This window comes from Salvelinus alpinus, chromosome 26 (genome assembly GCF_045679555.1).
Source record: "Salvelinus alpinus chromosome 26, SLU_Salpinus.1, whole genome shotgun sequence".
In the NCBI taxonomy this organism is placed as follows: Eukaryota; Metazoa; Chordata; class Actinopteri; order Salmoniformes; family Salmonidae; genus Salvelinus; species Salvelinus alpinus.
In genome coordinates, this window is record NC_092111.1 from 28490345 (window position 1) to 28504707 (window position 14363).

Here is a 14363-nt window from a genome sequence, read left to right on the forward strand (position 1 = left end):
GATTTGGCCTTGTGTTTTAGGTTATTGTCATGCTGAAAGGTGAATTTGTCTCCCAGTGTCTGTTGGAAAGCATACTTAACCAGGTTTTCCTCTAGGATGTTGCCTGAACTTATAGCTGTTTTTATCCTAAAAAACTCCAGAGTCCTTGCCGATGACAAGCATTCCCATAACATGATGCAGCCACCACCATGCTTGAAAATATGAAGAGTGGTACACAGTAATGTGTTGTGTTGGATTTTCGACAAACCTAACGCTTTGTATTCAGGACAAAAGGTTAATTTATTTGCCACATTACCTAAAAGCCTTGTTGCAAACAGGATGCATGTTTTGGAATATTTGTATTCTATACAGGCTTCCTTTTTTTCACTCTGTCATTTATGTCAGTTTTCTCGTTTCATAATCATTCAACTCTGTAACTTTTTTTAAATGACCATTGGCCTCATGGTGAAATCCCTGAGCGGCTGCCTTCCTCTCCAGCAACTGAGTTAGGAAGGACGGCAGTATATTTGTAGTGACTGGGTATATTGATACACTATCCAAAGCCTAATTACTAACTTAACGGGAAAGGGTTTTTCAGCGTCTGCACTTTTTTTTAGAAATGTTGAAAAACCTCTCTGATCTTCGTGGTTGAATCTGTGCTTAAAATGCACTACTCGATTGAGGGACCATACAGATAATGGTATGTGTGGGGTACAGAGATGGGGAAGTCATTCAAATGTTAACCACTGTTATTGAACACGGAATTAATCCATGCAATTTATTATGCGATTTGTTAATCACATTTTTACTCCTGAATTTGTAGATGTCAAGAGTAATTTTATGCTTTCCTCTCCAAATAGGAATCACTTAGTGTTCCTCTGTTTTATCCTGCAGACACCCCACTGTGAGCCAGCAGACAACACACAGACACACAGACATATGCACACACACACAAACCCCTTAAGTTACACAGAGTATTACATGTTTTGCTTATGGGCAAGTGTGTGTGCTAGTGTGCGTATGTGTGTTTATATGTTCATATCTGTGCGTGTGTGCGTGTGATAAGCTCACCCAAGTAAGAATTGGGACACCATGCATAACCCAGCAAGACACATTTCTCTCCATCTGTCCTAATAATTATTTATGCATGTACACTGATAAGGCCCATATGGCTCGATATATACTGATATTCTGGCTTGTATGTAAGAGTGAACACATCTCTGTTTATAGTTCATGTTGAAGGGTGTGTGTGTGTGTGTATGTGTGTGTGTGTGTGTGTGTGTGTGTATGTGTGTACGTGTTTAACTATTCTTGTGGGGACCAGAAGTAAACAAACAAAATTTGACCAACTGGGTACATTTTTGTTAGTCCCCACGTGGTCAAATGCTATTTCTAGGGGGTTTAGGGTTAAGGTTAGGATTAGTGTTATGGTTAGAATTACGTTAAGGGTTAGAGTTAGGAGCAAGGGTTAGTTTTTGGCTTAGGGTTAGGAGCTAGGGCTAGGTTTATGGTTATGGTTAAGGTCAGGTTTTTGTTGTTATGGTTCGGGTAAGAGTACTGGTTTGAGTTAGGTTTAGGGTTAGGCGTTAGGGTGCGTGCGTGCGTGCGTGCGTGTGTGTGTGTGTATGTATAATCAGTATGAGTCAGCTGTGCCCGGTCACCCGTGATACAAGCCAGTATTCGACGTCAATCAATGTCTGAGGACATCGGGAGATGACGTGGAAACCAGCCACTAGAGGCAACCATGAGCACTGTTAGCTTCAAGTAGTTTTCGGTTTTATTAAGGTGTTGTGGCAGATGGGCATAAGCATCTCCCTCGGTTCCAAAGTTTTGTATTTTTAAATCCAGTTATAGAAAGTTTTTGGATATTTTTGTTTTAAGCCTGTCCCAAACCTTAACCCCCCCAGCTAGCAATGAGGAATCAACCCAGAAGCGGCCCTCTTCTAGGTGGCCGGAACTGTGTGAATTGGCCCAGAATCCGGTGTCGGACTCGGCGCGGAATCAGAAGGGAATGACTGCCCAGAATCAGCCCAAGTACATCAGGCCGTTTCCGTCAACTGGAATTCAGCGGACTTTGCTGGCATCTTACCAGAATCCCCCCAGAAGCGGCCCGATGCAAATTTAAATAAATGTATAAAAATTTACCCGATTTTGTCATTTTAAATATGACTATTATACATACAAATTACCCCCTTTTCATCATATCCAATTGTCTTGTCCCATCGCTGCAACTCCTGTATGGCCTCGGGAGAGGCAAAGGTCAAGAGCTGTGCGTCCCCCGAAACACAACCCAGCCAATGTGTCAGAGGAACCACCGTACACCTGATGATCGTTTCAGCATGCATGCGCCTGGCCCACCACAGGAGTTGCTACAGCACGATGGGACAAGGACATCACGGCCGGCCAAACTCTCCCCTAATCTGGATGACGCTGGGCCAATTGTGCGTCGCCTCATGGTTCTCCCGGTCCCGGCCGGCACGGGCATCGAACCAGCATCTGTAGAAGTGTCTTAAACCACTGTGCCACTCGGGAGGCCCCATCCATATAGCTGTTAATGCTTATCAATTGCCTTGCACAAAGTATCAAAATACTCAAATATAACTTAAACAGGACTCTTAAATAATTTTATTTAAATGTTATTTTTTGATCAGAGAAACAATGAAAAAATATGAAAAAATTAATAAATAATGAAATGTTAATTATATAAAGCAGCCTGTGTAATCACCTGCCAAAGAGTAGCCACAATCGGCCCGAGCCCCAAGTAATACATTTGGACCAGATAACTCTCACCGGAATCAGCCCGAGCTGGTTCTAGGTATGTTCTTACTGGAAGATTCTACCTGCATCAATGATACTCTCAACTCCACAGATTGATTAGTGTTCCTGGTAGACTGTTATCTCTCAAAGCGCTGCTAGGCATAATTGTGCGTTTTGGGTCTGTTCATTTAAGGTACTCGGTGGCACACGCAGGCTCACACACGTAGGCACACTACCGAATAGCTTTCCATGTGTACCTACAACATGTATCTACTATGACATGTCCCACATAACGGGTCATGGCTCGTTCATCCCCCTTCTATCTATGGCATTGTTGTACAATAGGCAGACACACACACTGCCTATCCAAAATCAGGCCAGCAAATCGCTGATAATCACTGATTATATGTCAATCTGGGCCCCCTCTCACTGGGGAGACAAAACCAGCAGTGTTTGTGTATGTGTGCGGGTGTGTGTGTGTGCTTGTGTGTGTGTGTGTGCGCGCATGCAATGTGTCTCCCTGTGGAGCACTGTAACCTCAGTGGAATATGCCAACGTCCAGATTATAACCTCTAGCAGGTGGAATGCCATTTTTCACAGCATACTATCCATCTGTCCCATACCAGACTGCAGACTGATGCCATGTGGCCCCAGACCATGCTCTCACAGCTGGGGATCTTCCAACTCTAGGGCCCCTCCACAGTTGGCTTCGACCTAGTTCAACTTTAAAATATAATTTAGAAGGAAAGTGTTTTCTTGAATCAAAAAGATGTTGAGGGAAATTGATTTGTCTCTACCACACTTTCCAACTGCAAACTAGAAATATGAAGGACATTCACCATCGCAGGGCTCATGAGGGACAATATAAGTTGATTAGGAAATACTTCTTTATTAGCAACCCCTTATGAACAAGAACACTGCGTCCTGTTTATCTCCTCTGCCTATCAGTCAGTGTTTGGTGGCGGTGCTATCAGAGGAGTTGATGGAAAAGAACTCTTCAGCTATAATATAGCTGACAGACAGTACACTCAGTACTGTTTCAACTGTCAATAATTATACATCAGGTCCTGTGAGGGGACTGATAATTAGTTCAGTTATTGTCAGGGGCTGAGCATACACAACACAATAGCTGTATAAAGGTTCATATCAGTGTCATAACTGTTCACACACTGGCATTAGTTGAAGTGCCACAGACAGGGTGGTGGTTAGTCCAATTAGTGTCACTCATTTATCTGAAGGTTCATATCACTGCTGTAACTGTAACAACTTCTGCAACAGACATGTGTACAGTCATGTGTAGTAAAGCCAGGCTAGAGCACATGGTTGGTGTGTGTCGATGGCTGTAAGGCTAGTCATTAGTTCAATTAGAGAATGTGAATGTTCCCGTTGATCGACCTCCACATCACACTTTTCATTACTAAATGAGAGATATACACTACTATTCAAAAGTTGGGATCACTTAGAAATGTCCTTGTTTTTGGAAGAAAAGTACATTTTTTGTCCATTAAAATAACATAAAATTGATCAGAAATACAGTGTAGACATTGTTAATGTTGTAAATGACTAAAGTCTGATATTTAATGGAATATCTACATAGGCGTACAGAGGCCCAATTTCAGCAGCCATCACTCCTGTGTTCCAATGGCATGTTGTGTTAGCTAATCCAAGTTTATCATTTTAAAAGGCTAATTGATCATTAGAAAACCCTTTTGCAATTATGTTTGGACAGCTGAAAACTGTTGTTCTGATTAAAGAAGCAATAAATCTGGCCTTCTTTAGACTAGTTGAGTATCTGGAGCATCTGGGTTCGATTACAGGCTCAAAATGGCCAGAAACAAAGAACTTTGTCTATTCTTGTTCTGAGAAATGAAGGCTTTTCCATGCGAGAAATTGCCAATAAACTGAAGATCTCGTACAACGCTGTGTACTACTCCCTTCACATAACAGCGCAAACTGGCTCTAACCAGAATAGTGGGAGTCCTCGGTGCACAACTGAGAAAGAGGACAAGTACATTAGAGTGTCTAGTTTGAGAAACAGACGCCTCACAAGTCCTCAACTGGCAGCTTCATTAAATAATACCCGCAAAACACCAGTCTCAACGTCAACAGTGAAGAGCCGACTCCAGGATGCTGGCCTTCTAGGCAGAGTTGCAAAGAAAAAGACATATCTCAGACTGGCCAATAAAAATAAAGATTAAGATGGGCAAAAGAACACAGACACTGGACAGTGGAAGATTGGAAAAAGAGTGTTACGGACAGACTAATCTAAGTTTGAGGTATTCAGATCACAAAGAAGAACATTCGTGAGATGCAGAAAAAATGAAAAGATGCTTGAGGAGTGCTTGATGCCATCTGTCAAGCATGGTGGAGGCAATGTGATGGTTTGGGGGCGCTTTGGTGCTGGTAAAGTGGGAGATTTGTAAAAGGGAGGGTAAAAGGGATCTTGAAGAAGGAAGATTATCACTCCATTTTGCAACGCCATGCCATACCCTGTTGACGCCGCTTAATTGGAGCCAATTTCCTCCTACAACAGGACAATGACCCAAAGCACAGCTCCAAACTATGCAATAACTAGTTAGGTAAAAAGCAGTCAGCTGGTATTCTGTCTATAATGGACTGCCAGCACGGTCACCAGATCTCAACCCTATTGAGCTGTTGTGGGAGCAGCTTGACCGTATGGTACGTAAGGAGTGCCCATCAAGCCAATCCAACTTGTGGGAGGTGCTTCAGGAAGCATGGGGTGAAATCTCTTCAGATTACCTCAACAAATTGACAACTAGAATGCCAAAGGTCTGCAATTGCTGCAAATGGAAGATTCTTTGACGGAAGCAAAGTTTGAAGGACACAAATATTATTTCAATTTAAAATCATTATTTATAACCTTGTCAACGTCTTGACTATATTTCCTATTCATTTTGCAACTCATTTCATGTATGTTTTCATGGAAAACAAGGACATTTCTAAGTGACCCCACACTTTTGAACGGTAGTGTATATGGAGGTATGGAGGATAGAGGGATGAATACATGGGTAAAGGATGGAGAGAAGAAATGAAGTGTTCATGGGGGTCTGTCTGTCCCTGTCAGAGTGGTCTCTACAGCACAATACAGCTCAATGTGGTCAATGAGTACCCAGCCTCTCTCTCTCGCTCTCTCTCTCTTTCTCTCACTCTCTCTCTCTCACTCTCACTTTTTGTTTGAGTGCATCTGTATGCTGTAATGTGATGGTGTGTGTGTGTGTCTCACTCGCTGTGTGTGTCCGTGTTTCTCCCATCTCCAGGGAAGCTGGCGCTAAGAACTGGGACACAGAGGGCTGCCAAACACTCACGTCTGCCGCCGTCCACACTAAATGCCTGTGCAGCAGGATCTCAACCTACGCTGTGCTAGCGCAACAAGCTAAAGACCCGGTGAGTCACATTTCCAGCTCTACTCTATAACACTGGGGCTAACGCTAATTGGAGCCAACAAGCTAATGCGTTAGTGTGTTGGCATGTGGATATGTACCAAGTAGACTTAGGGTTACTTTGATTTGAACAGTCAACTCAGAAAGGGAGATGAATGAAATTCACTTGTATCCTCAAGGTTTGAGATAGGACATAAACAACTGTATAAGTCACAGTTGAAATACAGCTGTGAAATACAGTTGAAATAAATACAGCTGTGACATCTGTACTACAGTCTTCTAAAATGTAATGGAGATTCTCCATTGGAATAGATTTTTATTCTAGAACTAGCCTTTATCTGTGGCCAGGAACCAGCCTTAAGAGTTTTTGAGAGAGTGGATTTGTTGAAATCATACGACTAAAGATGCTGCCGGTCCCAAGACCACAGCAAAAATACATTTCATTTATCTGACTTTCATTTATCTGCATGTGCAGCGCTTACATTTAGCCTCACAATGAAGTGTTTCACCATTTTCCTTTCAGGACAACCAGGGGCACAATAGAACACAACACTATTTGACATGAACAGCTGCATTCATTGACAAATAGCAATGTAAAAAATAATTTCCCACAAAGCAAAAAAGTAATACAAATTAATTTAGATGGAAGCTGTAAGTACAGAAATTTGCTCACTGGGAAATGAATATCCAACTAATCAGTGACAACTGTGTGCAGTTTGGAGTTTGTGACAGCAACTACAGTATGTGAGTGTATTATAGACATTATGTCCTGGGATTTCCTATGATTTTCTATACAGAAGAGCCTCTTACAGTATTATAGACACGATGGCCTGGGATTTCCTATGGTCTTCTATACAGAAGAACCCCTTACAGTATTATAGACACGATGGCCTGGGATTTCCTATGGTCTTCTATATAGAAGAACCCCTTACAGTATTATAGACGCTATGTCCTGGGATTTCCTGTGATCTTCTATACAGAAGAACCCCTTACAATATTATAGACACGATGGCCTGGGATTTCCTATGATCTTCTATACAGAAGAGCCCCGTACAGTATTATACGTCAACAGTGAAGAGCCGACTCCGGGATGCTGGCCTTCTAGGCAGAGTTGCAAAGAAAAAGACATATCTCAGACTGGCCAATAAAAATAAAGATTAAGATGGGCAAAAGAACACAGACACTGGAAAGAGGAAGATTGGAAAAAAAGTGTTACGGACAGACTAATCTAAGTTTGAGGTATTCAGATCACAAAGAAGAACATTCGTGAGATGCAGAAAAAATGAAAAGATGCTGGAGGAGTGCTTGATGCCACCTGTCAAGCATAGTGGAGGCAATGTGATGGTTTGGGGGTGCTTTGGTGCTGGTAAAGTGGGAGATTTGTAAAAGGGAGGGTAAAAGGGATCTTGAAGAAGGAAGATTATCACTCCATTTTGCAACGCCATGCCATACCCTGTTGACGCCGCTTAATTGGAGCCAACTTCTATACAGAAGAGCCCCGTACAGTATTATAGACACTATGTCTTGGGATTTCCTATGGTCTTCTATATAGAAGAACCCCGTACAGCATTATAGACGCTATGTCCCTGGATTCTCTATGAACTTCTATATAGAAGAGCCTCTTACAGTATTATAGACACCATGTCCTGGGATTTTCTATGATCTTCTATATAGAAGAACCGCTTACATTATTTTAGACACTATGTCCTGGGATTTCCTATGATCTTCTATACAGAAGAGCCTCTTACAGTATTATAGACACTATGTCCTGGGATTTCCTATGATCTTCCATATAGAAGACCCCTCACCTTCTAACATCTCTTATGTAGCTTGTGAGCATCATAGAGCAAAACATGTTCCAGTCTCAGCTTATCATAGATGGCTTTTAGTCGTTTGTAGCTCAAACCATTCTCACTCTACAGATGTTTTTGTAAAAAGGACCCGGCCCCAGGCCCCTTCAGGATCTGCCCTTGTCTCACAAACACCACTGTAGCTCAGGCCCCGCTATGCACACATACTAATGGTTGGTATCTACGGACGCAGAAGAAATACACGTCTGTAGCTCAAACACACAATGGTTAAAAGGGGTTAGAAGTCCAAAACGCGCCAGCGTTACGGCGGGACACATTGGGTTAATAAGTAAGCTAGTTTGTTTGGATAAGATATGAATGGTTGGCTCATTAGTTGATTATGGGAGAACTGGGCTGCGCTCATCGGTAAACACAGCACAGAGCTCATTAGCTAATTATCTAACCAATGTTTAGTCACTGTTCAGTCCGACCGTGGGGAGACCACAAGAAGCCAACCAGTAGAACGATAGGGGGTGTAAAGGAAAAGTGCATTATAGTAATGCTCCATCCTTTGATTAGCTCAAATGTGCTTTATAGATGCGATCTTGGTTCAGGTCACGGCTGCTCTATCCTAGTTGGGCTGGGCAAGCAAACACTATCATTATTAGAGACATTGGGAGCCACTTTCCTTATAGTATGAATTACGACATGTAGGGTTCAGGTGTGTCTCAAAGCCAGCGTGGGTGTGATGGTTGGTGTGTGAGTTCAGCTGTGTATTTCCTTGTTAACATGCACAGGCATGCCTGGGTACTGTGTGTGTGTGTGTGTGTGTGTGTGTGTGTGTGTGTGTGTGTGTGTGTGTGTGTGTGTGTGTGTGTGTGTGTGTGTGTGTGTGTGTGTGTGTGTGTGTGTGTGTGTGTGTGTGTGTGTGTGTGTGTGTGTGTGTGTGTGTGTGTGTGTGTGTGTGTGTGTGTGTGTGTGTGTGTGTGTGTGCTTACTGCAGCCTCCAGTGTGTGTAACTGCTGTATAATTTTATGTGTGCCACTACTAATGGACCAGCTAGGACCCCTAACTCTAGCAGCTAAACACGCCTATATCCACTGACCTTTAACCTGCTGTCCCAGCCTGTCCCATCACTCTGGGATGTCACCCTTTCTTAACCATCCCTCCCTCCCTCTCTCTCTCTCCCTCTCTCTTCTTCTCTCTCTCTTCTCTCTCTCTCTCTCTCTCTCTCTCTCTCTCTCTCTCTCTCTCTCTCTCTCTCTCTCTCTCTCTCTCTCTCTCTCTAATTCAATTGAAATGGCTTTTTTTGGCATGGGAAACATATGTTTACATTGCCAAAGTAAGTGAAATGTTCCAAAAGTTCAAAAATAATAGAGACATTTTAAATGTCATATTATGTCTATATACAGTGTTGTAACGATGTGGAAATAGTCTCTCTCTCTCTGCTATTTCTATCTTCCTGTCCCACCTACTTGTCCCTCTCTCGCTTTCTGCTGCCATCGCAACTCACACCCTCTGTCTCCCGCATCCACAGAGAGAGAGAGAGAGAGAGAGAGAGAGAGAGAGAGAGAGAGAGAGAGAGAGAGAGAGAGAGAGAGAGAGAGAGAGAGAGAGAGAGAGAGAGAGAGAGAGAGAGAGAGAGAGAGAGAGAGAGAGAGAGAGAGAGAGAGAGAGAGAGAGAGAGAGAGAGAGAGAGAGAGAGATGAGTAGAGACCTGGGTTAAGTGACACATATTGTATATTGTATACCATTGTATATCTTAAGGTGTGTGTGTGTGTGTGTGTGTGTGTGTGTGTGTGTGTGTGTGTGTGTGTGTGTGTGTGTGTGTGTGTGTGTGTGTGTGTGTGTGTGTGTGTGTGTGTGTGTGTGTGTGTGTGTGTGTGTGTGTGTGCAGGGGTTTCTTTACGTGAGGAAGATAACATTTGAAAGCACTTGCTTTCTACAGTCTCCGTCGGGGTTAACTGCCCTGCTATTCAGCTATGCATTTCTCAGATCTCACTATTCTTTACCACACAAATGCATCTGACTCTCTCTGTCTCTCTCTCAGTGTGTGTGTCTGTGTGTGTGTGTGTGTGTGTGTGTGTGTGTGTGTGTGTGTGTGTGTGTGTGTGTGTGTGTGTGTGTGTGTGTGTGTGTGTGTGTGTGTGTGTGTCTGTATAATGCAACCCTCGGGTCTGGGAGGCTTTTATTGATAAGATATACACTGAGTGTACAAAACATTAGGATTACCTGCTTTTTCCATGACATCACCAGGTGAACCCAAATGAAAGCTATGAGCCACTTATTAAATATACTTCAAATCACATTTTATTTGTCACATGCGCTGAATACGACAGGTTTAGACTTTACTGTGAAATGCTTACTTACAAGCCCTTAACCAGCAATGCAGTTCAAGAAATAGTTACGAAAATATTTACTAAATAAACTGCACTTCTACACTTCATCTACTCTTCAATCAGTGTAGATGAAGGGGAGGAGACAGGTTAAAGAAAGATGTTTAAGCCATGAGACAATTGAGACATGCATTGTGTATGTGTGCAATTCAGAGGTTAAATGGGCAAGACAAAATATTGAAGTGCCTTGAACGCGGTATGGTAGTAGGTGCCAGGCACAAGACCGACAGAGTTTTAATGGAGTTTTATTGGTAGATTTGAGGTGGTAGACTTTAGTTTCACCCATCAGTTTGTTTAGTTTTCTGAAAGCTGAAAGCTGAAAGTTGGCCTGATCCTGAACAAATAGGATGTTCCTATTTCCCACACTTCCAAAAGGAAGGGACAGTAAAAAGGCCGTTCCAATTAGGGATAGGAAATATCCATAATGGTCCTGACCTAAAAGCTGGATCCGTCAACCTCAGACCACTCTCTGTGCTGTCTGGCCTTCTCCCTTTATAGAATACTATTGACTTTTCTCTTTTCCCAGCATGTGGTCACTAGTGGAATGGGCAAGAATGCCTGGTGACATTTATGAAATGTGTCCTTAGCTGTTAGCGATATGTCATTCAGGACCATTACACCATTAGCCTAGCGCTGATGCCCTGGAGCTAGGGGTCAATGTGTAGAGTTTATTGCCCAGCTAATGTGGTTAATGGAGAGGACACTTTCACCTTGCTATCAGCTGCCCCAACTCAGCAATTTAGGGGAAGTGTGTGTGTGTGTGTGTGTGTGTGTGTGTGTGTGTGTGTGTGTGTGTGTGTGTGTGTGTGTGTGTGTGTGTGTGTGTGTGTGTGTGTGTGTGTGTGTGTGTGTGTGTGTGTGTGTGTGTGTGCGTGTGTGTGTGTGTGTGTGTGTGTGTGTTGCACTGTTCATGCTTGCATGCGTGGCTGCATGTCTCTACTTATGTAGCTACAAATAATATCGGTATTACTCTTTCACTCACTTAACATAACTCAGTTGTCGTGTGGTTGCAGTGGACCATCCAAACACACACAGTGTCACACACATCCACATCCAGACACCCAGGCAGGGTGTGGGTCTTGGAGCAAAGCTTAGAATCCGCAGCCCAGCTTGAGCAGCTTATCCTGGGCCAGGGAGAAGGCGGACAGGGGGGAGGAGGATTAACCACCATGTTTAGTAGAAGAGGGAGGGAGAGAGGGATGAAGGGAGGGATGCAGGGATAGACAGACAGAGAGAGAGAGAGATGGAGGGATTTAGAGGCATTGCTTCCATAATAGGCAGTTTACAGTGGAGCCAGGGATCGCCAGTTAATCGTGTTTACTTTCAACAGCTGGAGAGACCAGGGAGAGGAGGAGGAAGAGAAGAGGGAGAGAGACCAGGGAGAGGGAAAGGAGGACAAGAGACCAGGGAGGGGGGTGGGGGGGTGGAGAAGAGGAGGGAGAGAGACCAGGGAGAGGGGGTGGAGAATAGAGGTGGGAGAGAGACCAGGGAGAGAGGGAGGGAGAGTTAAGAGAGGAGAGAAACCTACAATCAGTATCAATGGGAATTGATTGTGGAGTTTAGTATGTCTTCCCTCTGGTCCCACTCTCACAGGGATAGTGTGTAGTGAGCTATTCACATTATGGATTTGATCTCCTTTATTAAAAGCCACGGAAATAGGGTGAACTATGGAGTAAAACAGACAGATAGGAGAGAAAGAAAGAGAGGGAAACAAGATAGAGGTTGAGAAGGGTATTCAAGGGTTGCACATTTCATCACAATACTGTTCTGAACATTTGTTTTCGGAATGATGCCCAGCTGAGCGTTCTACCCAGTGCAGTCTCAACGGGTGCTGAGGATGATATAGTCTAAAATGCATTACTGTGGTTTGAAAGCACATTGACATTTCAAAAGGAGGCAAATGATTTGTAGGAGACGCTTTTGCCGTTGTCGTGATGTCTTCAGATGGACTTTAGATGCTGTATAACTTTAGCTACTGTAGCTAGCTAAGATTGAGGGGAGCACTGAAATTTTAGCTAGCTAACGTTATCATTGCTAGCTATTTCTGACAAACCTTGCTACTGTAGCTCATGGCAACATTGCCATTTCTCTAAGTAATTTTGATGACATGATAATGATAGCCACTTTAGCAATGTCATCGTATTTCCAGCTCACTATAGTGTAAATGTGACGAAACAGTCATGAGCCCGATTCAGAGTTTTTTGTGGCATTAACCGTCAGTCAGACGTCAATATGCTGCGTCAGTCAGACGTCAATATGCTGCGTCAGTCAGACGTCAATATGCTGCGTCAGTCAGACGTCAATATGCTGCGTCAGTCAGACGTCAATATGCTGCGTCAGTCAGACGTCAATGTGCTGCGTCAGTCAGACGTCAATGTGCTGCGTCAGTCAGACGTCAATATGCTGCGTCAGTCAGACGTCAATGTGCTGCGTCAGTCAGACGTCAATATGCTGCGTCAGTCAGACGTCAATGTGCGGCGTCATCTGTAGAATGTTGATAAGAATGGCAACGACGGAGGTGTAACCATGAAAAGAGAGACACAGAGAGACAGAGAAGTAGAAATGGAAAGAAAAGGTTGATTGGCTGAAAAGGAATGATGGAGAGGATGTGAGGAGGAAAATTGCCAGAGGCTCCACCCTTCTGGACGTATGAAGGACGGATGCATTGAAATGTGTGTGTGTGTGTGTGTGTGTGTGTGTGTGTGTGTGTGTGTGTGTGTGTGTGTGCGTGTGCGTGTGTGTGTCAACATTCAGTCATGGAACCTTAGGAGGATTAGCAGATAAAACAGATCCGGAGATACTGTCAGAAACACACACACACACACACACACACACACACACACACACACACACACACACACACACACACACACACACACACACACACACACACACACACACACACACACACACACACACACACACACACACACACACACACACACACACACACACACACACACACACACACACACACACACACACACACACACACACAGACACAAGCTGAGTCTTGCCCCTGAGGACGGACCTGCCCTGCATGTTAAGAGTGTCTGTAGCAAACAGTCTGAAGGACAAACACTCCCCTCTATGTGTGTGTGTTGTAGGCTTGGCTTCATGGTGGGGTTTTGCATTGGCTCATAGTGATAGATAGAGTACTACCAACCAGCTACAGTATATCATGCTAACCTTCCACCTCATCCCTGCCAATAGAACTTGAAAACTTGCTGACATGTGTGTGAATTGCTGACATGTGTGTGAATGTGTGTGTGTGTGTGTGTGTGTGTGTGTGTGTGTGTGTGTGTGTGTGTGTGTGTGTGTGTGTGTGTGTGTGTGTGTGTGTGTGTGTGTGTGTGTGTGTGTGTGTGTGTGTGTGTGTGTGTGTGTGTGTGTGTGTGTGTGAGCCAATAGCTAGACCATCACACACACTAAGCTACAAACAATCCATATCTAGGACCTGACCCACAACAGAGTAATCAACCATAATCACTCCTCTTCATTCTCTCTTTTCTATCTACTGATTCCTCCTTTCTCTCTCTGCCTGGTCAATTATTTTCTCTTTGTAAAAGAGAGTTTAGAACTATATCTCTTTCTCTCTCTCTATCTGCCTTCTGTTCACTCTATCTTTTTCTCTGTGTCTGTTTTTCATTTTCAATTTAAAAAAAATTTGCATTCTAGTTTGCTCTGTTTTTTTGTAAATTCTTTCCAATATGTCAAGTAATTATCTTTTAGTTTTCTCATGATTTGGTTAGGTGTAATCTAATCTCTCTGTCTGTCTTTCTGTTCTCTTTCTCTCTCTCTCTCTCTCTCTCTCTCTCTCTCTCTCTCTCTGAGGCTCAGGCTATATACATATTTGTCTTTCAATTTGACTCTAACTCTCTGGATATGAACACAGTACGAACACTAAATTAATGTCAGACATCATGGGTTACAACATACTCTCCCAGGCTGGACTCTCTCTTCTTCTCTCTCTTTTCTCTCTCTCTCTCTTCTCTCTCTCTCTCTCTCTCTCTCTCTCTCTCTCTCTCTCTCTCTCTCTC

General features: G+C 43.5%; 1 protein-coding gene across 2 annotated transcripts in view; it reads left to right on the forward strand.

Annotated features, from left to right (window-relative positions):
• adgrb2 (adhesion G protein-coupled receptor B2) overlaps window positions 1-14363 on the forward strand; it is a 511200-nt gene that overhangs the window by 408705 nt on the left and 88132 nt on the right. For both annotated transcript variants that reach the window (XM_071368561.1, XM_071368562.1), the window contains exon 16: window positions 6015-6141. In XM_071368561.1, coding sequence (XP_071224662.1) covers window positions 6015-6141 — 127 coding nt within the window. The remainder of the gene's footprint in view (window positions 1-6014; window positions 6142-14363) is intronic.